This window comes from Strix uralensis, chromosome 14 (genome assembly GCF_047716275.1).
Source record: "Strix uralensis isolate ZFMK-TIS-50842 chromosome 14, bStrUra1, whole genome shotgun sequence".
NCBI lineage: Eukaryota > Metazoa > Chordata > Aves > Strigiformes > Strigidae > Strix > Strix uralensis.
The window spans coordinates 2,979,061-3,006,600 of record NC_133985.1 but is presented as its reverse complement, the minus strand read 5'-3'; the positions used below and the strand labels follow the sequence as shown (position 1 = coordinate 3,006,600).

At 57.5% G+C, this 27,540-nt stretch overlaps 3 protein-coding genes across 5 annotated transcripts; 2 read left to right on the top strand and 1 right to left on the bottom strand.

Annotated features, from left to right (window-relative positions):
* Window positions 1–11: 11 nt before the first annotated feature.
* On the top strand, window positions 12–15,706 carry HARS1 (histidyl-tRNA synthetase 1). Of its 2 annotated transcripts, XR_012630874.1 has the most exons (14): window positions 12–168; window positions 1,061–1,150; window positions 3,024–3,143; window positions 3,335–3,430; window positions 3,990–4,115; window positions 6,192–6,299; window positions 7,796–7,894; window positions 10,516–10,609; window positions 10,766–10,893; window positions 10,994–11,236; window positions 12,553–12,669; window positions 14,023–14,169; window positions 15,216–15,344; window positions 15,438–15,706. XR_012630874.1 is itself a non-coding variant. In XM_074884006.1 (13 exons), exons 1-13 carry the CDS (start codon window positions 91–93, stop codon window positions 15,273–15,275), a joined length of 1,506 nt encoding a protein of 501 aa, XP_074740107.1. In that variant the 5' UTR covers window positions 12–90; the 3' UTR covers window positions 15,276–15,706. The 2 variants fall into 2 exon arrangements, 1 of the variants encoding a protein (XP_074740107.1); XM_074884006.1 differs by having other exon boundaries at window positions 15,216–15,706.
* Window positions 15,216–20,235, top strand: DND1 (DND microRNA-mediated repression inhibitor 1). 2 transcript variants are annotated; one of them, XR_012630875.1, is made up of 6 exons: window positions 15,216–15,344; window positions 17,605–17,722; window positions 17,877–18,338; window positions 19,060–19,458; window positions 19,561–19,701; window positions 19,864–20,235. XR_012630875.1 is itself a non-coding variant. In XM_074884008.1 (5 exons), the coding sequence occupies exons 1-5, from the start codon at window positions 15,336–15,338 to the stop codon at window positions 19,572–19,574; spliced, it is 1,002 nt and encodes a 333-aa protein (XP_074740109.1). In that variant the 5' UTR covers window positions 15,216–15,335; the 3' UTR covers window positions 19,575–20,235. The 2 variants fall into 2 exon arrangements, 1 of the variants encoding a protein (XP_074740109.1); XM_074884008.1 differs by having other exon boundaries at window positions 19,561–20,235.
* Window positions 20,236–25,188: 4,953 nt separating this feature from the next.
* On the bottom strand, window positions 25,189–27,281 carry WDR55 (WD repeat domain 55). Its single transcript, XM_074883417.1, has 8 exons — window positions 27,242–27,281; window positions 27,026–27,168; window positions 26,796–26,896; window positions 26,636–26,723; window positions 26,306–26,485; window positions 26,124–26,223; window positions 25,853–26,022; window positions 25,189–25,717 (listed from the first exon to the last, which is right to left on the bottom strand). Exons 1-8 carry the CDS (start codon window positions 27,257–27,259, stop codon window positions 25,402–25,404), a joined length of 1,116 nt encoding a protein of 371 aa, XP_074739518.1. The 5' UTR covers window positions 27,260–27,281; the 3' UTR covers window positions 25,189–25,401.
* Window positions 27,282–27,540: the final 259 nt, after the last annotated feature.

Genomic DNA, 27,540 nt, shown 5'->3' with positions numbered 1-27,540 from the left:
CTATGGCAACACGCGCCAGTGCGCAGGTGCAGCCCTGCGGCAGCGCGCAGGCGCGGTAGCGCGGCGGCAGCGCGCAGGCGCGGGCCGGCAATGGCGGAGGAGGCGGCGGTGCGGGCGCAGGCCGAGGCGGTGCGGCGGCTTAAGCAGGACAAGGCCGATCCCGACGAGGTGCTGCTGGTCCCGGCGCCTGCCCGAGGGGCTGGGAAGGGGTTGGGGGGGCTTTGGGTATGGGGCTGGGGAGGGGCGGGCTTGGGGGTTGCTGGGAAGGGGTTGCTGGGGGAGGACCAGTATGACTGGGAGAGGGGTGCTGGGAGACTAGTGTGACTGGGAGGGGAGGAGCTGGCCTGGGGAGAGGGGCGGGGGACACTGGGTGTTGGCGGGGGGAAGAGGGTGTCGGGGGGAACTGGGGGTACTGGGCCGGAGAGAGGGCTGCTGAGGTGACTGAGGTGTGGTTGGGGTTGCTGGGCCTAGGGGGAGGGTGCTGTGTGGAACTGGGAGTACCGGTGTAGGTGTTGCTGGGCTAGGGGTGGTGGCATTGGGAAGAGGGGTGTTGGGGAGGATGGGAGTACTGGTGTGGGCTGGAGAGCAGAGGGGCTGAGGTGCCTGGGGAGAGGATGCAGGGGAGAGGGGGAGTGGGAACTGGTGGTACTGGTGTTAGACTGGAGAGAAGGATGCTGGGGGGTGTTAGGGTTGGGAGGATGCTGCTGGAGACTGCCAGTGCTGGGGTACATAGAGCAGGAGCTGGTGATGCTGGGCTGGGGGGTGGTACAGAGACTGGTAGGATGGGAGGTGTGGGGAGTGGGGAGGCAGATGTTGAGGGTGATGGAGGCCGTGGGAGTCAGAGAAGGGTGGGGGTGCTGGGGATGCTGAGATTGGGGTGCTTGCAGTAGGAGCAGAGAGTGCCCCTCTGGTTACTGTGGGAGACTGGGAATAGTGGATGTATTGAGGTTGGGGAGTCTGGGTGTACTGGGAATGCTGAGGCCGAAGGTACTGGGGAAGGCCTGTGGGCTGGGCCTGGCAGGTGGGCTTACCCCCAGCTCCCTCCTTGTTCCCTCTCCAGATTGCAAAGGAGGTGACAAAACTGCTGGAGATGAAGGCGCGTCTGGGAGGAGATGAGGGGAAACACAAATTTGTGCTTAAGACCCCGAAGGTAACTTCCCCCAGCACGCGCACTCGCACGCCTCTCTGCACGCACAACCCGCTCCTGTGCACGCACACAGCGCCCCCCACGCACCTCTGTGTGCAACATCTCAGCACGGACTTGACTGCCTTTGTTCTCATTTCTTTTTCCCTTTTAGCAGTAGGGGAGAGAGGGGTGAAAATATCCCTGACAGCATCTAAATTAGCACTACTAAATTGAAGACTTTCTGGTGCTTCCGTGACAAGCCAACCCCTAGCTGGCGTGGTCAGGAAATTAAATTCCCTTTTGGTCAAGCTTTATTGTGGCTGCCCAGTGTGAGAGGTCTCATATCCGCTTGGATGGCACTATTTGAAGTAAAGTCATGACTTGCATTGCCTTGATGAGTTTAGAGTTAGGACTCTTCAGCTCTTGTAGCACCAACCTCACTAGTACCTGCAGATATTGGCTCTCATGGATCAGGGATGCTCAGGCTGGTCCTGTTCCCTGTTAACCTGGACAGAGTGGATGAAGCTGCGTGTGGTAGGTGGGAGTGCTGTGAACTGCAGCTCTGCTGGTGCGAGGGTCATTGGGGGGAAGCTGCAAAGCATAAGCCAGCCAAAGAAACCCAGGCAGCATTTGCCAGGGACGCTCAGCACATGTTGAAATGTGGGGGGCAAGAAAGGTCTCAATGGCTTTTGATCTTGCCTTAGTCTGTGGGGGTGGGTAATCCTGTTCACTGAGCCGGTCTGGCTAGCTGCTGACATTTGTGTGTCCTCTTGCAGAAGGACCCTTCCTTCAGGGGTAGTTTTTCAGTCTCCAGACCCCTGAGAATAGTGTCAATAATGCAATTTATGCTGAAATTTTGTGTAACCTGAATGTTTCATCACTAGCAGCTGATCAGAGATCAACTGCACTTCCATGCTGTGGCAGGGAAACAGTTGTGAATGTTGCTCACAAATAAAACAGTTTATGTTAATGCTACTGACTTAGGAAATGTCTCAAAACTGCCGCCCTTGTCCATTTCCTTTATTGTATGTTTTGGTAAATGTAATTGTGGTGTGAGACCTGGAAAGTGGAAGGGTATTTCACTGTTTAAAGATGGGGAGAGAGGATTTTGCAGCTCTGGGAGTGCTAGGGAAACACAGCTTGGGTTTCCAGCCTTTCAGCCACGTCACTGTACTGCTGAAAGATGCTCTTCGCTGGGCGACCTGCAGGTGGGGTGTTACAAAGTGCCTGCTCTGCTTCACCTGCCTAACTGCCAGTCCCTAGAAAGTGAAAGTGGGAGGTCTAGTTAATTAACAGTGATTTATGTGTTGCTGAGAGCCTAGGTCATCCAAATAATTCAGTGACTCTTAACAGCAAAGAAATTAAAAGGGAGCAGAACCCAGCGAGCAGTAGATGGGCACTTCACAGGTATTGCACTTTGAAAAGATCATTTTTCTGTGTGTGTGTTTGGAAATTGTAGAGCTGCTGGTTGTTCCACGGCTTCAAAGCGTGCCTGTCCTCTGATTCCACCTCTCAGGGTGGCTCATTGTGCAGGGGTTTGGCTAATACGTCTGAATCGGAGCTGTGGACAGATCCTAGCTGCGCTGTTGTGCTCGAATGCACTGAACTCTCTGACTGTTGGATCTGTGTTCACTCCTTTGTTTCCTGCATCGTGAAACTCCTGACTTAGATTTAGCTCTGCAGACCATGGCAGATTGTGTCTGAGCAGTGTCCTGATGTTTTCTAGTGTTTTTTGGTGCTATGTTTTACCACCCTGCCCAATATCTGGTGTCTGGACCTGATCTCTCTGGTTTTGTTAGCAGTGTGGTAGCTTCTTCACATTGCCTCTCGCATCTGTCTCCACTGCATGCTTCTAACCCAACGTCTCCTGTGCTCTTCTTTCCCTACCTCACCCCAGGGCACGCGGGACTACAGCCCCAAGCAAATGGCCATTCGTGAGAGAGTCTTCAACGCGATCATCACCTGCTTCAAGCGCCACGGAGCGGAAGTCATTGACACGCCGGTGTTTGAGCTGAAGGTGAGCGAGGACACAGCGACTTGGCTGAGCTGATGAGGATCCTGTAGTTGAAAGCTTGCGATGTGTTGAGGGTTGAGTTTTATTCTTCCATCTCCTAGGTGTCCTCCCTTTCTCTCCTTGTTTTCTGTGTGTTCTAGGGCTGATCCCCTCTCACTGAAGATGCTGTTTGTTCCTGTGTCCTTTTCTTGTAGGAGACACTGACGGGGAAATACGGTGAAGACTCGAAGCTCATCTATGATCTGAAAGATCAAGGAGGAGAGCTGCTGTCCCTGCGCTACGACCTGACAGTATCCTGCCACAGCCAGTGCTGCGGGGTCTTGTCACCTCTGCTGCCCTGCTTTTGGGGCAGTGCTGCCCAGAGAGGGGAGGACAGTCTCTTGGCTCTGACCCCGTACCCACAGGGAGAGTGTGAGCAGGCAGTGTGGTTCAGCGGGTGCAGAACCCTTGTTCAGTTATTAACCATACATTGCTTTTGTTTGGCAAAGTAACGCTCGTAGGTGGAGGTAAGGAAGATCTGTACTGAGTGGGATTTCTCCTGCAGCAGGGTACCCAGTCTAGGCTGCTGCGGAACACAGCCCGCATGAGACTGAGATCCAACCTAAGGTGGTGCTGGAACATGCCTGCAGGGACACTTACTGGCAGCACGTGTGAGTCATGTCTTGGACAGTTGTGAAGACCTTGGGGAGCTGTGGCAAGTCCAGCATCTCTTAGCAGTTGCTTCGCCCCATGGGCGTACGCCACACTGTGCTGGGTGTTGGGGAGATAGTGAGGCCTCAGCGCTGCCTGCAACTGATAACTGGGTGGGGTCATCCCTCCCTGTTCCCATCCTTAACCCTACCCTCTCAGGTGCCTTTTGCTCGCTATTTGGCGATGAACAAGATCACCAACATCAAGCGCTATCACATCGCTAAGGTGTACAGGCGGGACAACCCGGCCATGACCAGGGGCCGCTACAGGGAGTTCTACCAGTGTGTGAGTTTGGCCATTGACAGGGGTGCTGCTGAGTGAGGCTGGGCAGCACTTGTGGGGATGTAGCACCGTAAAAATGTAGAACCAAAGGCTGAGTTACCCTGCAGCAGCCTTCCCTGTGGCTGTGGAAAGCTCTGGTCAATCCACTAATGATCTCCTTAGCGTGCCCTTGTGGGTGTGAAAAACAGCTTGAGAATGGGAGAGTGAGGACGATGGCTGTGACACAGCGTGCTCGTGTGTCAGAGAGCTTTGTAATACAGCCCCCAGGTATCTGGCCTGCTTTGTACTGTGAAGGAGGGCATCTCCTTGCTCCATCCCACAGTGCTTGCCAGCCTGGTGGAGGGGAAGAATCTCCTGATCCCAAATCTGGCAACAGTTGAACTCGTGGGTGTGTTAGCAGGACACACGAACCAGGCAAGCAACTCAGCTGTAGCATACGCTACTTCTGTCCTCAGCTTAGTCAATCTTTGTTTCAAAGGAAGGGAAAAACCCAGAGGACAAATTACAGAACAGGTAAGAAAGCAATTTCCTTTATGGCTTTCTCAGACGAGTGTGGTAGCCCCAAGGAATGGCTTTGTTCCGCTGTACTAACACAGTCCCCAGGGCCTCATTGCAAACAAATTCCTGTTTAAGAATATTCCTGTTCGTGCACCCCCTGTGAATACTTTCCAGCTGCAGCTTGCTGAATTCCCATTTCCAGACAACTTGGGGTCTTTGCCTGCTGTCTCATCTGAAAGACTGTTCCAAGATCCCACTCCTAGGATAGCTAGAAATAGTCTTCTAACATCCAGGCTAAACTTATTTCCCCTTGTGCCAGTGCAGCTCTTTAAATGGTGGCTGTCATCGCGTGATATGGATTCTTCCCCTTTCCCAGATAAACATTTGGGAAATGTTTAGAGAAATCTTCCCTTCCTTAGGCCACGTAAATCAAGCTCTGTTACCTTTTCTCCCTGGAGATGCTTTGCTTCTTTGCTCAGCCTTACATCTTTTTCTGCATCTTTTCTTAAATACAATTCACCAATCCTTGGTTGGGTTTTTTTTCAGTGACGTTTCACCTGTGCCACATACAGTGGCAGTGGCACTTTCCTCACTACCAGACTTTGCCTAACTTCTACAGGGATTGCATCAGCCTTTCCTGCACTTAGCTAACTGGGGATTAACTGATGTGATCTCATCTCTTTTCTCCTCCATTGCCCCAATTTATTTTGGAAGCTTGGTGATGTCATGTTGAAATTTACCCACTTAATTAAAATTATTCCTGTACTCAAAATCTCACTGAAGACTTTGCCTTTGGGGATTCATAAATGGGAGTCAGATAATAGGTCTCTTGTTGCTTCTGTGTTTTATTTCAGAACACTGATGTTGTCTTTGCTATTTTCCAATCATGGGGCACCAGCCTACTAAAACATCTTGCTGCCGGGCTTTAGCTCTACGTGCTAGTTCATCTGGTAATCTCTAGTGGAGACCACTCAGGCTTTCTGATTTCTTTTTCGGTATTGGCAGTTGAAACTTTGGTTTTGCCTCAGTTGAGATTGCTTCTTTTATCATCTTCCCTGATCATTAACTTGATTGGCATCCTAAGAATCAAGGCAAACATCTGACATTTAGGTCATACCACATAATAAGTAGCTTTCCTCTCCCCTTCCTGGTTCCTTTGTTCTATTTATTTACTGCTGATGATTGCTCTGATGTCTCCTTTTTGTTGTTTTTCAAGGATCGCTGTTTCAAAGGGTATCACACAGTAAACTGCTGTGTCAGAGGCAGGGAGCAGGTCACACACCTCCAGAAGCAGAAAGCAGAGGGAAGCAGAATGGCTTCTCACAAACTGTCTGCACTGGCCACAACATAGTATACAAACTCTCTGCAGCACAGTGGACACAAGAGCACTGATGTTTGATGAAAGAGGGTCATAACCCACATCCTGTCCCTTCTGGATCCTTTTGGCGAGGGCTACTGCTCCCTTATATCCCATTTCTGTTACTTTTTGTAAACAAACTGCTGTTAACAGCAGAGTTGAAGCTGTGTTGCTGCAGCCACACTAGCGTGCTGAATTGCTCACTGCTTTTTCCTGTGCCCCAGGATTTTGACATCGCTGGCCAGTTTGACCCAATGATTCCTGACGCCGAGTGCCTGAAGATCGTGCACGAGATCCTGAGTGACCTGCAGCTCGGGGACTTCCTCATTAAGGTGAGACCAGGCAGGTTTCTCTGTGCCATGGTGGGAAGCAGTGGTCACTGTTCCGGTGGTTTTATGTAGCAGCACCTGTTCCCACTCTAACGCCCACTGAGGCCTGATCCAGAAGTTCATCCTGCCTCTGCCTCCTCATGGTGTAGAAGCTAAAAGGCTGGACCTCAGCTCAGACTTGCCTGTAGCTGGGAATGCAAGGAGGTTTCCTGAGGCTGCAGTTAGCAGAGTTTTCTCCAGCACTAACCACATTCCCCTGCAAAACATCCAGCAGCCAACTAACGAGGTGACTGTCACATTCACTTCCTACAGTAAAACACAGGCTCTGCCCAGGATCCCTGCCCTTGTCCCCACTCCCAGTGTCCCCTTCGTAGGGACATCAGCTAGGTGTGTGCACCATGTTCTCTGCAGACTCCTGCCTTCCCACCAAGTCCTTTCTGGGGCTGAGGCCTCTTCCAGAAGAGCCGTGCGCTCTAGTAGGTTGAGCTTGCTGTTTGCTTCGAAACACCTCTGTTATCTTGGTGTGGCAGCGAATGGTGCTGGGTGTGCAGGTCAGACAGGACGGGAAAGGGTGTAGAGCAGCAGGAGAGAGATAGGTAGGAGTGTGTGATGTGCAGTAGAGTGGTGGGATCTCTGAGAGGGACCCGAAGCTGGGTTGTGGCTGGGCTCTGCAGGGGAGGTGAGCAGTGCGGGCTGGGCGTTGTGCTCCTATGCGCAGCCCCCACTGGGTAGGGGGGCAGTTACCTGCCCTTGAACCTGTCTGGGATGAGCTGAAGAGTGGTGCACAGGAACTGCCTGTCCAGCTACTGTGTGTCTGGGCAGGGGTTAAAGCGGATGCCTTTGAGGATGAGAAGGCATCCCTGCAATGGGGAACAGCAAAATAACCTGCCTGCGGTTATTCTTGTCTTCCATGAGCCACTGTCTGGTTCCTGTTGATGCTGGAGGATCAACGGCCTTTGTTTCTGTCTAATTTAATTGTAGATGTTCTGCCTATGGAAATTCTGAATCCAGCTGAGCCTTTGGCCTCAATTACATACTGTTACAGAGCATAGTTAAACTATGGAATTCACTATACTATCAAAAGAAAAAAATTCCTTAGGTTTTAACATAATCAGATGTCCCTTTGTTCTTACACTGAGAGCAGGGTAGTACACTGAATTAATCTCCTTAGTCCACGGTCTGTTCCTGAGCTGTTTTTATGTGTCCACATGAGAGGACTTATAGACCCCATTGATTTTTCTTCTCTGTGTGGCTCTAGGAGAATGTGATAGCTCTGCCCAGGCTTGGGAGGAGTCAGTTGTGCTAGCTGGCCTGCTGTGAGCAGAGAGGCAGCTTAGCTCCCCGGGAATGGGGAAGAGACAGAAATTGCAAACAGCAAAAAATCGTGGCAGACATCTGCTAGTTTTTCTTCCATGCTTAAAACTAGAGAGGAGAGAAACTGGCCACAGCTGAAGCATATGTTTGAGTTCATAGTTAATGACTTGCTGCCTCTCCCCCAGGTCAACGATCGGCGCATCCTTGATGGGATGTTTGCAGTTTGTGGTGTCCCAGACAGCAAGTTCCGAACGATCTGCTCCACTGTTGACAAACTGGATAAGGTACGGGCTGGAGCCCTGGGCTGCAACTGCCGCTGCTGGAGTTTCAGTGAGTCTCTGTCCCTCTGGGCTGCTCTTACCATGGTCCATGTGAACTGGCTGCAAAATTCTGATAAACATCGAGTTGTTCTTGTTCCCCGCTTTCTCTGGAGAGAAGGCATGCAGGGCACAGAGTCACATAGGAAAACTGGATCCTATGCTTTCTTCTCCAGTATCCCATGAGGTCTTGACAAATGGAAAGGATGAAGGGAAAAACGCTCTTCACATGGAAGGTTCAGCATCTCAAATGTTGGCCTTCTTAAGGTGCTGCTGCTTATGAACCAGGATCAAGAAAACCCGCCCCCAGACTGGGCCAGGGCATTGAAAAGCCTTTTCAAATGTATCAGGTTCAGCTGGGTTGTGTGAGGAATCACAGTTGTGTCCTGGAATCATAGAACAGCCCAGATTGGAAGGGATCTCGAAAGATTATCTGGTCCAACCTTTACTAAAATCTCAGACCTCAGCTGCAAGGCAGATGTGACATAAATGGTAAATCTCTGTGGTAATGCAGGAGTAGAGAAGTGCAGTCACAAGTGACAGTCTGTAGCCATAGTCTGTAAGCAGTGAGCCTGCAGGTGACAGGGCCAAGTTAAACGTAAATCCACAGGAGAGCAGGCTGCCAGAGTTGCTGTGCTGTCCAGGACCCTATTACTGTCCTGCAAGCTGGTGCTGTTCTTGGTTGGCGATGGGATGTCTGGCATCCCTGATGAGGACACCGAGTCTGCAGCGTCTGTGTGTTGCTGGCCAGGCTGTTTCAGTATGATCAGGGCTCCACTGGACAGTGTGTGCCTCTGGCTGTTTGTTGGACCCTCAGGTAGCGAGGAGCAGCAAGAAAAAGTGAGGTGGACGTGCACGGACGAGGTTTCTATATTTTACCTGGAAGCAGAGAAAAGGATTTGGAGTGAGAAGGAGTGAGAGATCAGAAACACAGACCTGAAAAATAATCCAGCAGCACCTTCCTGCCTCCTGGGCAGGGAAGGGCTGGTGTGTTTGGTGTTGCGCTGCACTGTGTGCCCCCACAGCGTGTCTTCACACTCATCTGTGGCTGCCGTCAGTGCAGGCATGTTTTGCTAGAAACAGAGCTCCTTGGGGCTGGCCTGGACTGTGCAGCATTCTAGCAGGGCGGACACAGTGACAAGGGACAACATGCTACTCAGTGCCACAATCTCTCTTCCCGGTGCTGTGAGGTGGTGGTAGCCCACCCCACATCTCCTGGTCACTTCACTCACACCTCTGCTGATTTGGGCCTGTAGCACAGGTACTTCTATTAAACACACTTTGTGTAGACATCGCTCTTGTATGACTTGCTCAGGCTTGGTGTGACACAGAACAGCTGCTCCTGGAGGACACAAGGCAGGAAGTTTGTGCTCAGCAAGCTGCCTCAAGAGCACTGGCTGTTGTGACAGTCTTTAAGGGATTCAGGCCGTTATGTGGCCCTTTGGGAGGAGGGAAGGGTTCCAGTGTACATACAGCTTTTTATTTGCAGCTGATTGCCTTGACTGTATGCCCTAGTCAGATATAAAGATGCTGGAGATCAGTCTATAAATGTGTATACAGCCCTCCACTAATAGCTAAGGAAGAGGAACCTTAAAATGAAGTGCAATCTAAAAACTCAGTTTTCTTGGCTTGGGATCCAAAGTAGAATTTGGAGGTGAATTTCTGTGTGTGTTCAGAGTCATGTGGGGGACACTGTCAGCTGACTGCTTAAAGGAGTGATCCTAACCTTCCTGTGAAACGCTGCTAAACGAAGTGGCCTCGTGTCTCGTCTCAATTACTCATGTTGCTTTGTTCAAGAATGAACTGTTTTTCCTCTGGAGGCCTTGTCTGATGGTCAGATGAAGTTAACTAGAGGAAAGCTTGCTTAAAGTCCTATTAGCAGTGAGATCTATTGCAAAGGCATGACCAGAGTGCAGGTTTTGGGGCTGCATATGCATGGAAAAGTAATAGGAAGGGAGGACTGGGCTTTCTTAGAATGGGATAGTTTCCTTGTTGTCATACTGAAATGCTGTGATTTATCTCAGTGCAGCTGGATGTGATCAAGACTCTGTTCTCTTTGACCCCCTGACCAGTGGGAAAACAGCATATTCTGCCTACATTGGGTTTTTGCATCACCCAGCCATCTCCTCACACCTTTCCAGGTGGTAGGCATGACCAGCAACGCCTTCTTGAGTGGTGTTTATGACTAAGTACCTAACCAGGGAAACCATGGCAGCAAGACATCTCTCAAACTTGGTGCTTTTAAAGTACTGATGCTTGATTCTGGCCAGAGATCAAAACCAAAGTAATTGTCCTGGGGCTTCAAGTTTTTGGGCAGCTTTGCTGACTGCAGGGTTGGGATACAAACAGACTCTGCAGAGGTACAAGAAATGGAGTTATGACCCCATGACCATGCTCTGACAGCATCTGATCTGCTGCTTCTCTCCTGCACCTCTTCACCATGCTGGCACTGCTGGGGTTCTGCCATGTAAAGATCTGTTGAGGGCAGATATGTCTGTTCATCTGTATTGAGCAGGACCACCAGAGCCCTTCCCCAGGAGAGACCACGTCCCTGGGGCAGTGGCTGATGTTCTTCTATCCCCTCGCAGATGCCGTGGGAAGAAGTGAGGAGCGAGATGGTAGGAGAGAAGGGGCTCTCTCCTGAGGCTGCGGATCGCATCGGGGAGTACGTCCAGCTCCACGGTGAGCACCGCGGGCTCGAGCCCTTGGCCTTGGTCCTCCAGGCCAGGCCGGGAGGGCCGGTGACGGAGGGGCACAGGGCAGCACACACGGCTGGCCGGGCCCGTTGTGGCGGGGGCTGCTGCAGTGGCAGACCCGAGGCCTGGCTCGTTCCTACAGGTGGCCTGGACCTGATTGAGCGGCTTCTCCAGGACCCAAAGCTGTCCCAGAACAAGCTGGCCAAGGAGGGGCTGGGGGACATGAAGCTGCTGTTTGAGTACCTCACCCTGTTTGGCATCACGGGGAAGGTGAGGAGGGGCAGAGGCAGGAGGGGGTGCTGCCCTTGTGACCGGGCGGCCTGGGCCCCCCGAGTGCGCCCAGCGACGGGCCTTCCCTTGTGTCCTACAGGTCTCTTTCGACTTGAGCCTGGCGCGGGGGCTGGACTATTACACGGGGGTCATCTACGAGGCTGTCCTGCTGCAGCAGGAGAACGACCATGTGGAGGAGCCCGTCAGCGTGGGGAGCGTGGCTGGAGGTGGTCGCTACGACGGGCTGGTGGGGATGTTTGATCCCAAGGGACGGAAGGTGCCCTGTGTGGGGGTCAGCATTGGGATCGAGCGGATCTTCTCCATCCTAGAGCAGAGAGTGGAGGTAGGTGTTGCCTGTGGTGCTCAACTAAGCATGGAGAAAGAGCAAGGATTTACATCTTCCCCGTGTACACCCAGTCCAGCAGATGCTGAAGTGAGTCTTCCTTGCTGCAGTCTTTGATGGAGAAGCCAGCCAGGCCTTTACTGTGCTCTACAGCAGGAGTTAAAACCAGGCCACAAACTCCAATTTTCTCTTGCTTGTGAGATCTTCTCTGGGGCTCCCACGGGAGACAAGACCCCTTTTCCACCAGCCCTCAGACATGGCTTGTTCAGCTGCAGCAGGAGGGGGCACTTTAATCCTCAGCAGTACCAGGTACCTGGGTCAGGTGCCTTAGTGTTCCCCACTGCATTAGGCATCCGCATGACCCTGCATCCTCCTTGGCAGGGCAGCTCTGCTCTGCAGGGCTGTGGGAGACAGCAGCCTCACACGTCTGCTTGTCCTGCCCAAGGCACTACAGAGACCAGGCAGGGATCAGACACCCCGGGGCAGGGAGCACAGTGCCTCTCTGGGTTTCCCAGATACCTTTTTTTTTTTTAATTCCCTCCTTCTCAGAGTTGCTGTACCAATGTATTGTCCTCTGTCCCATTTAATGGGTGTTAAACAGGTCTTTGTAGGCTCCCAAAACACTGCCACACATTTTCCTCCCCCAGAGGCCTGTTGTGGGGAGTTCTCTATTGGCAGCCAGACACAACCGGGATTTCTAAGTGGAAGCTGAATTCTTCCCCCACCACCCTCAGTCTTGGCCAGGTTTGTTCCTCTGCAGGTGACCTTTTAAAGGCTTCTCCCTGCAGCAAAAGCAGCAGCAGGAAAATGCCACTTTGAGTATCCAGCATCAGTTATGGGAGCTCCTGACAGCACTGGAGCATCTCAGCTTGCTGCTGTTAATCTAACCCATAGTTACCAGCTCAGCTGTAGAACTGGCAGCTGCTTCTGTCCAGCTTCTACTGGGATTGCTGCTCCTGAGCTGCTCGGAGCAGATCTCTGGGAGGCCCTTGGGTGTGGAGGAATAGTCTCTAGAGGTGTGTCTCTAGTCTCAGTCTCTAGTTTCTTGGGTGAGGAGGAATAGTCTGCTCACACCTGCAGCACAGGAGGGAGGCTGTGTTATGCCCCCATCATGGAACAACCACAGAAGATGAGATTCTGCTCCAGGATGGGGTCTCTGAGGCCTCCCTGACTCTCCTGAGTTTATGCTGTTCACCCCACTGAGCCTGATCCTCTTTGCTAAATTGATGGGCCTGGGCTGGTGACCCATCCTGCCCATAGGGTCTCGGATATCTCTGTATGTCCATGACATCCTTTGAGTCTTGTCCTCTCTCTAGGCCTCTGAAGAAAAGATCAGGACAACAGAGACACAGGTGCTGGTGGCCTCTGCTCAAAAGAAGCTCCTTGAAGAGCGGCTGAAACTCATCTCCGAGCTGTGGGATGCTGGAATAAAGGTATGACCAGGTGATGGCAAAGTCAGGAGCTGCCTGGTCCGCTCTCTGTGCCAGGAATGGACCAGATCTGGCTTTGCTTTGGGAAGGAGGAGTCATAGGGAGGAGGTGGGCAGCAGACTGCCTTGCTGAATGGAGTTTGCCTTCTCGGTGTCTTGAATCAGGTGTTCTCCAGGAAGGGCAGGGCAGCACAACTGGGTTAGCCCTGTAACACTGCAGGGGCTGCTCTGTGTCTGTTACCTCAGGACAGATTCCCAAAGCAGGCCACACTCCAGCCCCTGCTGCGTGGCAGCTGGGATACCACGCTGCTTTCAACAAAAAGCAAAAAAAATGCAGAACCTTGCAAGGAGGGGAGAGTGGGGCCAGGGAGGAACCTGGGCTGTTTTCTGCAGGCCGAAGGCAAGCTGTGTGGCAGGGCCCTGCTCCCTGCTTGCTGCAGGCAGGCTCCCTTGATGGCTGAGTGGAGGAGAACACCTGGGTGCTCTGCTGGGCTCCTGACCCTGTTGGGACACCACAGGTGTCACAGAATCATCTAGGCTGGAAAAGCCTTTGAAGCTCCTCCAGTCCAACCATGAACCTCACACTGACCGTTCCCAACTCCACCAGATCCCTCAGCGCTGGGTCAACCCGACTCTTCAACCCCTCCAGGGATGGGGACTCCCCCCCTGCCCTGGGCAGCCCATTCCAACGCCCAACAACCCCTTCTGCAAAGAAATCCTTCCTAAGAGCCAGTCTGACCCTGCCCTGGCGCAGCTTGAGGCCATTCCCTCTTGTCCTGGCGCTTGTTCCTTGGGTCAAGAGACTCATCCCCCCTCTCTGCACCCTCCTTTCAGGGAGTTGGAGAGGGCCATGAGGTCTCCTCTCAGCCTCCTCTTCTCCAGACTAAACCCTCCCAGTTCCCTCAGCCGCTCCCCATCAGACCTGTGCTCCAGACCCTGCACCAGCTCCATTGCCCTTCTCTGGACACGCTCGAGTCATTCAATGGCCTGTTTGGAGTGAGGGGCCCAAAACTGAACCCACTCATTGAGGGGCGGCTTCACCAGTGCCAAGCACAGGGGTAAGATCCCTTCCCTGTCCCTGCTGGCCACGCTAGTGCTGATACTGAGCCCTGGTCTGACACAGACTGCAGCTAATGACCTGGTGCTTTCCCAGGGTACGCAGTGTCTTGTACCTGTGAGCTGTGCTGTGTTACTTGTTAGCTGTAATGCTCAGCCTTCTCCATTAGCCCATCTTCTCCTGACACCCCCACACTCACCAGACAGCAATTAGCAGACTGGCCCAGCAACACCTGGTTGAGGGGGTGCAGAGAAGCAGGCCAGTGCTGATCCATGGTGGTGTGCTCTGTTTCTCTTCCAGGCAGAAGTGCTGTACAAGAAGAACCCCAAGCTGCTGAGTCAGCTGCAGTACTGCGAGGACACGGGCATCCCGCTTGTTGCCATTGTGGGTGAGCAGGAGCTCAAGGATGGAGTTGTCAAGCTGCGGGTCGTGGCAACCAGGGAAGAGGTGAGGCCTGTGGTAGCTCGGCGTGAGGGGGATTGGCTACTTCACCCTTCGTCCCAGCTCAGGCCAGCCCTCCAGACCCAGCGTACCCTGCGCTGCAGCGCTGCCGTCGGGCTGTACATGGCAAGGTGGCTTTGCTGGCCCGTGTTTTGAGTGTAGTGCCCAAAGGGGAGATCAGAGGAGTAAGGCACTTCCACCCCATGTGAAAAGCCTCCAAGGCTTAACAAAGCTGCTTAACGCAGGAGGTGTGGTGAGGGGAAGGCTCCCCACACGCAGTAGGCAGAGAGGCGTGAGCCAGGGCTGGCAGACTCGAGGTGAGACCTGTGGACTGAGGCTGGTGGCCTTGTGGGTCCGTTTTTGGAGACTGGGTGAGATGAGTTTCCTCAGCCTGTCTTGACTTGCTGTGGAGCGTGTGCCCTGGTCTCAGTTTGCCACCAAGCCCCCTACCACAGGGTCTCAGGATTTTATTGGCTTCCTCATTAGATCTTTTCAAGCAGTGGTCTCTCCAGGGACTCTTCTAACACCTCATGTTCCAGTTCCTTGCCCCCTGCAGTTTCCTGGAGCACTTGTCTCCAGCTCTGGAGAGCTTCCCAGCCGGTGACCTTGAACTCCCAGGTGTTGCTCAGTTCAGGAGCCTGGCACACGGAGGAGCGATGCGGTGGCCCTGTGGCTGCTTGCGCTTCCCATCCAGGCTGCGGGACGGTTGCAGAAGGTCCTGGTGGTGCCCCCTTGCAATGAGTGGGACCAGTGCTGATCTGTGCACTGGTTTTGGAACCGGTAGGAAAGAGTGGGAAGAGCATCGCTCTCGTGATCATTGGGCAGGAGAGGGCTCGGCAGGGTTGCAGGCAGGTGCTTGCTCTCACAGGTTCAGCTCCGCATGTGCTGCAGCCCCCTGGATCCCCGTAGAGGGACTGGTGACAGCAGCATGGTGTGATCTCCCAAGACACAGGGTGAATGCGGTGCGGGCCATCCCTCTGGGACTAGAGAAGGTCACGATATGTCAAGTTGCTTGTCTTGTATTGAAGCAGCTTTGTGCTCCTCTTGTGTAGGTCAACGTTCGCAGGGAGAGCCTGGTTGAGGAGATCAGGATGCGAACGAGCCGGCCTTAACCCCCTTCCGGACATGTCTCCTCGTTCACTGGATTCTGGCTGACAGATTTCCTCCCGTAAATGCCTTTGGTGGGTCACGTAGCAGCGGGTGCGGGGTCGGGGGGAGCCTTTGAAAGCTGTATTTATTCTTGTCTTATGCCCTCCCTTTCCCGGCGGGAGCAGAGAGGCTGCCCTGACTCCTACGACATGCCCTGGCCTTCGAGTATGTCGCAGTCAAGACGTTTTGCAAGTGGCTGTGCTGTCCCTGCCGTGACACACGCAGCCCTGAGCTGTCAGCAGACCCCGGGGTCTTGGCTGCAGCTTCTTGTTCCTGTCGCTTTGAATAACCATCCCGCCCCGTCTCCCTGCTCTGGCTGCAGGGAGGTGACCTTATCCCAAGCAAAATGTAAAGGCGCAGCTCCCAGAAACACAATAAATCTGTCTCCCCCGCTCCCGTGACTCCTGTCCCTCCTTTCCGCTCGGGGCAGGGGTTTGCTCACCCGAGCTGGTTTTTAAATGTCACGGGGATGTTTCTCCGCATCGCGCCCAGCTTCGTGCCCCAAACCAGGTCGGTTTGTTTGGGTTTTTTTTAAACCCACGGCTTTCTGGCGTGGGAGCGGAGCGCTGGGGCGGGCTCTGCCGGCGGGTCCCCGCTGCCCCGCCCGGGGCGGAGCGGCCGCGATGGGCGGAGCTGGAACCTTCCAGAGCCCGGCCCGGGCGGGCAGGAGGAGCGGCGGCGGCGATGGAGGCGGAGGTGGGCGCCGTCGGGGGGCGGCCCGGCGCTGCCGGGGGCGCGGGGGAGGGCCGGTGCGGGGCACGGCTCACCTCGCGTGGGGGGTGGACTCGGGGGGGGGGTCTCTCGGGGAGCCCCTGGGGCCGTCGGGCGGGGACAGGGGCCCCCGAGACCCGTCTCGGTGCGTTGCCCCGTCGCGGAGCGCACCGGCGGCCGGCGCCGGTCCCCAGCCCGGTCCCATCCTCGCCCGGGAGCCACCCCCATCCCACCCCGTCCCCCCGCCGTGAGCTGGGGCCGGCGGCCCCGGTGCCCCGTGGAGGCCGTGGGGATGTGGATGAGCCCCGGTAGCACCGAATCGGCGGGGGCGGCGGGCTTAGCTGGGCTCCGCTGGGGAAGAGCCGGGTCCTGCGTCCCCCAAGAGCCCCGGCCCCTCCCCGCACCCCCCCGTACCGGGAGCTGCACCACCCCCAGCCCTGGGAGCTGCAGAGCCATGGCAGGAGCCTTTGTGGTGTGCGTGGCTGGTCTGTCTGCACCCTCTCAGCAGAGATTTCCTCTTTATGGGTCCCCACCATCATCCAAAGGTGTTTTCTGGTCTTCAGGAAAGATAAACCCTCTTGGAGATGGAAAGGTGCCACCTCATGGTGATGCACCTGGAGATGGACGAGGTGGAGCTGCAGCCAAACTGTTCAGCCTGAGCTGGGGTTAGTCCCACTCAGTGTACGGTTTCAGAGGCCCTAATGAGACTTCACAATACTGAATGAGTTAAAACCTGATGGTACTGCCACATGGATGGTGTCTTCAGATCCTCTTTATGTCCTCAGAAGCCTGAGGAGATGCTGGTAGAAGCGAGTTGGGTGTTTTGGGGTCCCAGCCTGCCTGGGATCTCGTGATGTGACCAGCCACCCCAAGGTGGTGGCTCTCTGTGCTCCAGCCCCCTCTTGCAGCACCAGTGTCTTTCAAAACCCTTGCAGGCATCCACAGGGGAGCTGTTGGTGTCCTTATGCTCTACTAGAGTTGCTGGAGTTAGTCATGTGGAGCAGGCTTGGAGAGTGGGCAGGGTAGGGCTTTGGGTGTGCAGGTGGAGTTGTTTAGCCTGGAGAAGAGGAGGCTGAGGGGAGACCTCATGGCCCTCTACAACTCCCTGAAAGGAGGGTGCAGAGAGGGGGGATGAGTCTCTTGACCCAAGGAACCAGCGGCAGGCCAAGAGGGAATGGCCTCAAGCTGCGCCAGGGCAGGGTCAGACTGGCTCTTAGGAAGGATTTCTTTGTAGAAGGGGTTGTTGGGCGTTGGAATGGGCTGCCCAGGGCAGGGGGGGAGTCCCCATCCCTGGAGGGGTTGAAGAGTCGGGTTGACCCAGCGCTGAGGGATCTGGTGAAGTTGAGAACGGTCAGGGTGAGGTTCATGGTTGGGCTGGAGGAGCTTCAAGGGCTTTTCCAACCGAGGTGATTCTGTGTTGAGAGGCTCCTCAGGTTTCCTGAGGGCAGAGGGGTTCAGCATTTGTTCCTCCACATGCTGGCTGGTGCTAGGCCTTGCAGTTGCTTTGTGGAGTTGGGATGCCTCCAGCTGGGAGGTTGGAAACTTTGCCCAGACAAGCACCAATGTCATCTCCCTCCTCAGACGTGGACCAACAGTATCAACCAGACCAATAAGATGGCCCTGCTCGCCTGGGCGAAAGAAACCTGCACTGACCTGGTGCAGATCAACGGGCAGAGGCGATACGGTGGCCCCCCCCCAGGTACGTGAGAAGCGCACCTCAGCGCCGGGCTGCCCTGGGAGCGCAGCACGTGGGGCCGGGTGGGCCTCGCTCACCAGCTGCCGGAGGGCAGGATGGGGCGGGATGGGGTGATCCTGGAGGGCTGGCGTGTCACTGTGTCACTGTGTGCCTGCAGGCTGGGTGGGCGACCCCCCGCCGGCCGGCACAGAGGTGTTCATCGGGAAGCTGCCGCAGGACATGTACGAGAACGTGTTGATCCCGCTCTTCCAGAGCGTGGGAAGGCTCTACGAGTTCCGCCTCATGATGACTTTCAGTGGGCTTAACCGGGGCTTTGCCTACGCCAAGTACAGCAGCCGGCGCGGAGCCAAGGAGGCCATCGCTGCCTTCAACAACTTCGAGGTGCGGGAGGGCTGCGCCATCGTGGTGTGCAAGAGCACGGAGAAGTGTGAGCTGAGCGTGGACGGCCTGGCCGCCTCGGTGAGCCAGAGGGAGCTGGAGGCCTTGCTGCGGCAGGTCACGGCGGGGCTCCACAGCGTCACCCTGTGTGCCAGTCCCTGCCAGAAACGGGCCCAGCTTGCTGTGCTGAAATACAGCTCGCACCAGGCTGCTGCCATGGCCAAGAAAACCCTGATGGAAGGTAAGTGGGAGGCCTGGGTGCTGTGGGATGCTGCTTGGGCTGGGCTGGTGTCTCTAAGGAAGGATTTATCCCACCTCCAGACTCAGCTGCAAGGTGACTTCAGCCTTGAGACAGCCCTTGTTCTCTCTCTGTGTCCTCTGGGAGGCTAGCTGTCCTCAGTGGGGCTGATCCCCAACAGACCTAGTGGGGGTGGGATAAAGGGGCTGCTGGAGCTCTTCAGGCAGCTGCCTGCTCACAGCAGGAGCATCCCCAGTACCGGTCCAGGGCATCCAGAGCTTTGACTGAGTTATTAAACCCTCCTGATGGAGATACCCTACTCCTCGGTGCCCTGTCCCGTGATTGCACAGCCCTCTGATGGGTCATGTTTCCCAGACATCCAGCTGGAACCTCCAAAGTCCTGATTTGTACTTGTTTCTGCCCCAGCTGAGAAACGTTTGGCTTTGACATCTTTGCAGCTGTCCCTAAAGGCAGGCTGCCCCTAAAATCCCCCGAGCCCACCTTGGTAGCAAAAGGAGATGGAGAAGCAACTGCCGTGCAGCTGCACGAGAGGTTGTAGAGGCAGGGGAAAGGATCCTCTGCAGTTCGTACACTGGGGGTTGGTGTGGAACCACCCGCGGGGGTCACTGTGCCAGATGCTGGGGGACAGGACCAAATGGGATGGGGTGGTACAGGAGGGCTGGTGTGTGAGCATCTCCTGCCAGCTGCTACCGGTCTCTCCTAGGGAACTTGAGTCTCAGCAGCGTGGGGATGAGGGTGGCCTGGCTGAACCCCGATCTGAAGCAGAAACTGCAGTTGTGCAAGGAGAAGGCATCGTCCAGCCGGGTGCAAGGGGGCAAGAGCCTGGGGGGCCCCAAGCAGGCGCCCCTGTCTCCAGCGCTGTGCAATGCGCTGGACCGCCTGAACGCCCTGTGCCAGAAGCAGTACCTGGGGACACCCCTGTTCCTCACCAAGTGCGTTCAGGCAAACCCCAACGGGTGGCTGCGGTTCTGGTGCCGCGTGGTGATCCCAGGGTGCCCCGTGCCCTTCAGTGGGTTCACGTGGGTCCGGCAGGACGGGCCAGGCAGGAGCGGGCACGAGGAGGCGAAGGCTGCAGTGGCGCTGCAGGTTCTCCGGATGCTAGGTGAGTCCTCGCACGGCGTCACTGCCAGCCCCTTGCCTTTCCCAAAGTCTTGGAGCATCTCCTGGGAGTGTGAAGCTGTGATGCTTTTCCTCTCTGCTGCAGGATGCCAGCTGTAGGCAACCGTTCTGCCCGAACCATGAGTTGAACCTGAGCCGCCGTCCTCGGTGCCACTGGCTGCAGGAGCAGCGTGCGAGCCCTGCTGGGCACCTCGTCCTGTTCCAGCTTTGCTTTGAGTTTGTTTGGGTTTGTTTTGAGAGCCGGCTCTGGAGGATAGGGCTGCTGGCCTCGTTTGTGACAGCTGCCCTGTCTCTGGCCGGTCGCTGGGGATAGTTCTGGTTTTTGGGGATGTAGGTTTACTTGCCCAGTTTGGCTTCTTTTAAGTTGGTTTGTGTTGCTCTGCTGCAGTGGAGGGACCTGGTGCAGGCCTCGGGGGAAGCAGCAGCTGCTTGGAGAGAGACCGCCAGCGCTGGCTGGGGAGGCGGAGGGGACACTGCGGGCTGCTTGGGCTCACCAGTGGGCCGTCTCTCCTCCACTGGCATGCCTGGTTCCTGAGGAGCAGCCTCAGGTGAGGACGAGACCACGCACAGGCACTGTCCTGGTGAACAGGGGACGTTCCATGAGCTGATGGAGCTGCTTTTTAAGGAGGGGAGTGTCTGAGTGCTCTGGGCGGTGCAGGGGAAGCAGCCGAGGGGTTACCGGCTGTCTATGAATGATTCCTCGGGACCAGGAGGTCTGGCTGCATTCTGTTCACTTGGTATTAAAGTAGCCTGGAAAGCGCTGGCTGGGTCATGGTGTCTTTTGCTCCCTCATCCTCAGCTCCCTGCCTGTCCAGTGCCATCTTGGTGCTCACCCCCCGCACCAGGAAGCCTGTCTTCTCCAGTGGCAGCAGGGTGGGACTTGGATCTGTCCTGTAGCCTCCAGGCTCTGCATCCACAGCCTGCTGGGCCCCTGAAAGCAGCTTCTGCTCCTGTGGGAAGCAGCAGTCCCTGGTACCCAGAGCTTTGTGTCCCAGCTTCGCACCAGGGTCCTTCTGACTGTCTTGCAGCATGCCCCAGGCTCCTCCAAGTACCTCTTGATGAGCCCCCAGTGGTCTCTGAGTGCCTTTGGGTGCCACCTCTGGGACATCGTAGCACCTTGAAGCTCTTCTCTGGGGCCTCCGAGTGCCTTTCAGTGTGCCCAGTGGTCCAAAAGTGGTTTCTAATGAGCACCGTGGTCTTTCAGGTGCATTTCAGGGTATAGGTGGGTGCCTCTGAGTACAGAGCACTGCTGGTCCCTTCTCTGCAAGGGACCCAGGTGCCTTGCTGTTAGCCCCCAGTGGCATCCAAGGGCATTTCTGTGCTCACTGTGATCCCGAGTGCCTTGTGGTGCACTTAAGGGGACTCCATGTGCCTTTCTGTGCTGCCCAGGTGCCTTGCAGTGCAGCACCAGAGGACTCCGAAGTGCCTTCAGGTGTCCTCCGGCGGCCGTTCTGTGCCCTGATGAACCAGTGCCTTTTGGAGTGCCCCAAAGGCCTCCCAGAGCTTTGGGATGTGGCCCATGGGCCTCCAAGTCCATTTGGTGCACCTCGAGTGGCCCTGCACACCTATCTGCTTCTGCTCTACCTTCTGACACGCATCTGGACCAACCAAGTCCCTTTGGCAGCACCCGAGTACCATCCTTATTCCTTTTGGAGAGCCTCAAGGGGGGATCCTCCAGGAGCCTTTTGGTGCAGCCTCAGGTGCCACCAGTGTCTTTTTGTGCTCCCCAGAGATCTGTGTGTCCCTTCTGATGTACACCAGGACCCTCAGCATCTCTGTGTGTGCACGTGCCTTCCAGTGAACTTTGTTGTCTCAGAGTGTTCCTTGTTGAAGCCCCTGCAGTGCAATGTGCCTTTTCTTGTGACACCCTCCTCTGGGACCTCCAGGGCCATTCTGTGCCCCCCAGAGGTCTACCAGTACCATTTGGGGCATCCCAAAGGCCTTGGGGGCTGTGCTGGACCTGGGAATGTGTCTCAGCCTTGGTGTGGCTCAGGACCTCATGGGAGTCTGATGGCCCAGGAGCAGGGCTGGAAGAAGGGTCACCCCCGCTCCCAAAGCAGCCAAGTCTTTTTATTAGGACAGCCTGGAGTGAGAGACACAAGCCCGGCCTCCGTGAGCTCCCTGGAGAGAGGGCATCCCCCTCCCTGAGAAGCCCAGCCATTTGCATCCACAGTCAGCAGCACCCACCACATACGGATAGACCACATCTTCACAGATATCTCAAGATGTATCTACAGAAACATCATCTCTTCATCTTCTTCGTAGGAGGAAGCTGCATGTCCAGCTGGGCTATGGTGCTGGTGTTAGTGAAGGGGCAGTACTACCTGATTCTCTTCCTGATGGTCCCCACCTGGAGCACAAGCCACCACAAGTCTAGGGGCACCAGCATGGCCCAGTAGATTCACTTACAGTCCAGCTCTAGAAAAAGACCCAAGGGAAGCTGCTGGGGGTGGGAACTGGGGCTGAGAGCAGCCCTGGACTGCAGGGGCCAAGGGGCTCTGCCAGTGGGAAAGCCTGATGGCCACCTGGGTGGAGGTAGTTGTGGAGATAGAGACCACGGGGCAGATCAGAGCAAAGGGTGAGGAACAAGCAGCCCCACAGGGGAGGGGAGTGGGCAGAGCTGACGTCTGAAAGGACTAGGTCCGAGGATATTGAATCCTTCCTGCTACTATGGCCACGGCTGGAGCATCTTACCTTGAAGATGTTGAAGTGTGGATGTACCAGTGCAGAAAACGGTGGTGTGGGTGTTGCCATGGGTTTTGTAGGGGTCTGAGGCAATGCAGACCAGGCTGAGCAAGGGCTCAGGAGGAGAGCATCCAGCACATCTTCAGCGCCATCACCAAATCCAACCTCTACTTCCCGGGGCCGCAGGGATGGGCAATGGAGACCAGGCAAGAGGGAAACTGGCAGAGTCACAGCAGGGTTCTGCTCCCAGGGACACAACTGCCAGGCCCGGGGTGGCGCCAGGGACCTGCTCTGAGCTTCAGTGCTGGGGAGCACCAGTGGCCTGTGGTCCTTGGCACCCCAGGTGTGCACTGGCCCTGCCCCTCAGCTGAGCCGATGGAGTGGGACGTGGTCTGCACCGTCTGCTCATTCTTCATCCTGAGGCCATAAATGTGCAGGTGGGCAGCCTCATCCATCCCGTACTCACTGACGGAGATGCTGGATGACTCCCTGGGCCAAGAGGGAGAGTTGAGCTGCACTGGGGCCCAGTGTGTAAGTCCTCCCCCTGCTCTGAGGTGGAGCTGCAGAGATCAGGCTTCTCATCACATATGTGACTGAAGAACGACTGCAGGCAGGGGAATGGCCCAGCCCAACTGTTCCTCCCCAGCCCTGCCCAGCCAGTACCTGGTGTTTCCCCATGTCCATTCGGAAGGTAAAGCCCAACAGCATGACCTGGGCCATGATGGTGTTGAAGAAACAGGCACCGACGCAGGCACTGAAGCAGTGGCACCAACACTCATTGAGCTCAAGGACCTGGCAGGAGGTGTGGCAGCAGGTTGGGCCAGGAGCTGAGCTGCCAGTGATGAGCCAACCTCCAGCGGGTTGAGAGCCTTGGAGACAGAGCAGGTTGAGGACATCTTTATGGAAATGGCTGCCCCACAAACCTGCTCTGGCACCGTGTCCAGACAGTGCCAGCTGGGGACACCACAGGTTCCCTTAGACACTGCAAACCTCCTCCACTCCCAGCATCCAGAGGCATGTAAGAAGCTGGAACAACCCCAGGGGCCACCAGGGATGTCAGGGGACAAGCTGGTTGCCAGGTAGATCTGTCCCACCAGGCTAGATGGTGTCCCAGCCTGGCTACTGGTGTGGACATTGCCTGTGCTTCCTAGGGGACACCCACGGGGACTGAGGGTGCAGGATGTACCCACGCTGCTCTTGAGAAAGAAGTTGGTGGTATGCTGGTCCATGCTGATGGCATGGGCTGCTTCTTCCACGTTGGCCTTGGTTACTTCATCCAGGACGCTGATGGAGTTGGTGCTCCTGCTCCTCTGAGCCCAGATGTGCTGGCAGCCCAGGCGAGGGCACTGGGTGGGACCTCAACTGCATCTCGTGTGCCAGCTGGGGGATGGGAGCACATACCAGCTTGGGGAGCCCAGAGGGCCACGTGTTGGGTTTTGGGCACCTGGTGCATGTAGGCGATGCTGAGGGCTTCAGTGGGCTTTTGCCCCTCAGGTGTCTCATTGCCACCAAGGAGGACACAGAAGTGTTCAGGTGGCCATGCCTTTGGCCAGGACCTCGACAGGATGTGGGGGGCACGAGATGGCGTGGGAACGCTGCAGCCCCACACTCCCCTTTCACGTGGTCTGTGCTGCCTGTTGGCCACTAGTGAGATACGTGGGTCACCCTCTGCCACCCCCTAACCCGTGGTCTCCCAGGGTCCCTGCCTTGCAGCAGCACAGGTTGGGCTTGGTGTTGGCATTCAAGAGCCGCTGGATGCTCTTCTCCACGTGGGTCAACCACCTAGCCCTCGCTGGGTTGGAAAGATCAGTGCCACCCAGGGCTGGGCTGCGGGGGATGGCGAGAGGGCAGAGTCTGGCCCCTGGGCAGGAGAGCTGGGTGCTGGTGGTGACCCCCTGGCTGCGCCCAGAGCCTCACTTACCTGGCGATGCCCAACCGCTGGGCACATCTGGCTCCCAGCCCAGAGCAGTGCTCACGGGGGGGGCATGCCATGGCTGAGGGGCTGTGGGGAAAGGGCTGTGTCTGGCCAGGGCCACTCCATGGGTGTAGATGTCACCCAGCCTGGAGGCTCGCCCACGGCAGGGGAAGGTGGTGCCGGTCCCCTGCCCTGGTCCACGCTGCCTGCAGCCTCCCCCAGGCCACCAGCCTCCCTGCCCAGCAGGGACCAGCAAAGAGGCCCACGGCCAAGTCAGGCATCCCAGGCAACTCGGAGCAGTGTGGAAAAACCCCGGCTCCCTCCTAACGCCACCTACAAGTCACACCACCCAAGCACAGGGCGCTCTCCCCACCACACCCCCCCCCGTCCCCAGTGCCTTCAGGCAGGTCCCAGATGTGCCCAGGGGTGCCAGGGAAGTTGGGGTGAGCCAAACCATCATCACGAAGCGCTAGGAACTGAAAGGCACTGCGTTTATTTGTAGTAGGGCTGATGTCTAAATTAATTAACAAAGGCTGATTGACACACCTGCTTGGACAGGGGTGCAGGCACAGCAGGGGCCAGGCCCTGAGGAAGGGGATGAACCCGTTGGCCCAGGCCAGGCACCCCAGGACCCCATGTCAACCCCCGTCCTGAGCAATGTCCCGCCTCACCCCCACCCCCCCTATCCCAGGACCCCCAAATACGCCAGCACCCCCCCCGCCCCATCACATTCCACCTCCCCACCCCCAGGGACCCTCAGTCATATCCCCCCCCCCAATCCCCTGCACCAGCAACCCCCAGCAATGTCCCCCCACCCCCAAACCCCCACATACCCTCAGTCACGCCCCCCCCCCCCCCGCCCAGTCCCTCCCACAGGACCCTCAGCCGAGCCCTCCCCACACACCGGGACCCCCCCCTCCAGGCCCCTCCCAGCCCAGAGACCACCCCCCTCCCCCAGGACCCTCAGCCACACCATCCCCAACCTCCCCCCACCCCCGAGGCCACCCCCAGGCTCCTCCTTCCCGGGTCTCCGATGCCCCATAAGCGCTGCCCACCCCCTGCGAGGGACCCACCGCGGGGCCGCCCCCTCCCACACCACCCCCCTCTGTCCCTTTAAGAACACGCCTGCCTCCCAGCCTGAGTGGCAGCACTGGGAGCCAATCACAACGCCGGCTCGCCCTTTGCCCACAGCGCGGCAGCGCCCGCCCTGGGGGCGTGGCCGAGCAGAGACACACACCTCCGGGGGGCGTGGCTCGGCGTGGCCCCGCCCCGCGCTGGGCCCGGCGCGCTCCCCGGCCCGGGCGGGCCCTGCCCGGCCGCGTCCCCTCAGTCGCTGCCGTCGCTGTCGCTCCCCGCCGCCGCCTCCGCCTCGGCCTCGTCCCGCAGATCGGCGAAGAAATCTTCCCCGCTGGCCGCCGCCTTGCTGCTGAGCGCCCGCAGCGGCCCCCCCTTCTTCTTCTTCTTCCGGTAGTCGTCCACCACCAGCCCCGCCAGGGCCGACACGTCCCAGAACTTCACCTTCTGGTCGTGGGCGCAGCTGGCCAGCAGCTGCCCGCCGGGGGCCACCGCCAGCTGCTCGATGGGCTCCCCCAGGTGCTGCCCCACGCAGCCCAGCACGCGGTTGGGCAGGATGTTCACCGCCCTGGGGACGGGGCGGGGGCCCGGTGAGGACTGGCCAGGGGGGCAGCGCCCGCGGCCACCACCAGCCCAGGCTGGGCCCCTCCCTGCCCTTGCTCCCTTGTGCCGCACCCTGCCCACGCCACCCCATGCCCCTGACCTGATGACTCCGTCCAGGGACCCCACGCAGACGATGCTGTCTGTGACGGGGACCATGCAGTCAACGGACTCAGCCCTCAGAGCAAAGCGGTCGCTGGCAGCCCCGAAGCCATCCCAGTTGAAGAGGTAGATGGTGCCTTCGCTGGAGCCACAGGCCACTTTCTTCCCCCTCTAGGCAAGATGGAGGACAGCAAGGCAGCGGCAGAGCACGAAACGCGGGGTGTGGAGAGGGATCCACGGGATCCTGCTGCACGGCAGGGCCCAGTACCAACCTTTAGCAGCGCGACAGACGTCAGGTCCCCGTTCTGCGGCTCTGAGAGCAGCTCAAAGCGCCGTCTCTTCACGTTGAAGACGCCCAGGGTGCCATCACCGCTGCAGGAGATGGAAGGGGCATGACGTGAGCACGGGATATGGTCAGGGGAGCCTGACCCCGGCGCCATGGAGCCCTGGGTACCTGGCAGTCAGCAGGATCTTCCCGTTGCCATCCACAGCCATCGCGCTGATGTACTCCTCCTGCTGACGGGCCTCCAAGATGGCATCCCCCTTGCGCAGGTCCCACACCTTCAGCGCCCCGTCGTCATCGCCCGTGGCAAAGATGTGGTTATCGATGGGCAGCACGCAGTTGAGGGCTGAGCTGCAGAGACCCCAACCCCACGCCAGCACAGTCACAGCTCACGCTGCGGGCGAGCGTCTCCCTGAGCATCAAGGATGCTCCAGCCTGTGTGGCCCTAGCAGGGGAGGGAAGGGGATGCTGCCCCGGCAGCCGCTGCCTGCACAGACTTACCCGTGGGCCTTGGGGAAGCGTGTTTCCAGTCGTCCCTCCTCCACCGTCAAAACATGGATGGACTTGTCCTTGGACACAGTGAAAAGCTCTGGAGAGCCGCATCAGTGTCCCCAGCCCTGGCTGTCCCCCGCTGCACCCCATTGCCACCCCCCACACTCACTTTGCCCATCCTGGGAGAAGGCCACGTCCCGGCACGACTTGAGGTGATGCCCCGAAGACCAGAGCTGCCGGTTCTCCCCCTCGGTGCAGGAGTACGAGTACCTGCCAGCACCGGGTCAGGCTCACCGGGGCCTGTGGTAGGACGGGGAGCCCCGGCGGCCGGTGTGCAGCGGTTCCTACACCCGGACCCCCCACCCACGGCGCGGCCGAGCCCCCCACGGCCCCACTCACAGGTAGACGTCGCCATCCACATCTCCCGCCGCCAGCAAGGGCCGCGCCGGGTGCAGGGCGATGGCGTTGGCCGTCGCCTCGAAGCAGATGTCCTCGGGGGTTTCCCGCAGCCGCGGCTCCCTCCCCGCTGCCTCCGAGCACTCCTGGGGGAGAGCGGGGCCGTGGGGCCGGGGCCGGCGGGGCCGGAGCCGCGCTGCCCCCCCCACGCGTGCTCACCTCCGCCGGCACCGCCATGGCGGCCGGGCGCGGGCCCTGGGCTCGTTTGCATAACACCGCCCCCTCGTTTGCATAGCACCGCCCTTTAGTTTGCATGGCCCCGCCCCGCCGCACCAGCTCGTCCCCCCCCGCGCGGGGTCGATCCCGCGTGTCCGTCGCCCCCGTTTTGCTGGGACTCGCCGCGGCTGCCTCACTTTTTTCCTGCTTTTCAGCTGTTCAGCAGCGGGACCCCCCCCAAGGGCCCCCCAGGTTGCACCCCGGGGAACAGCACCCTCTGTCCCAGGGGAGGGGCCAGCCAG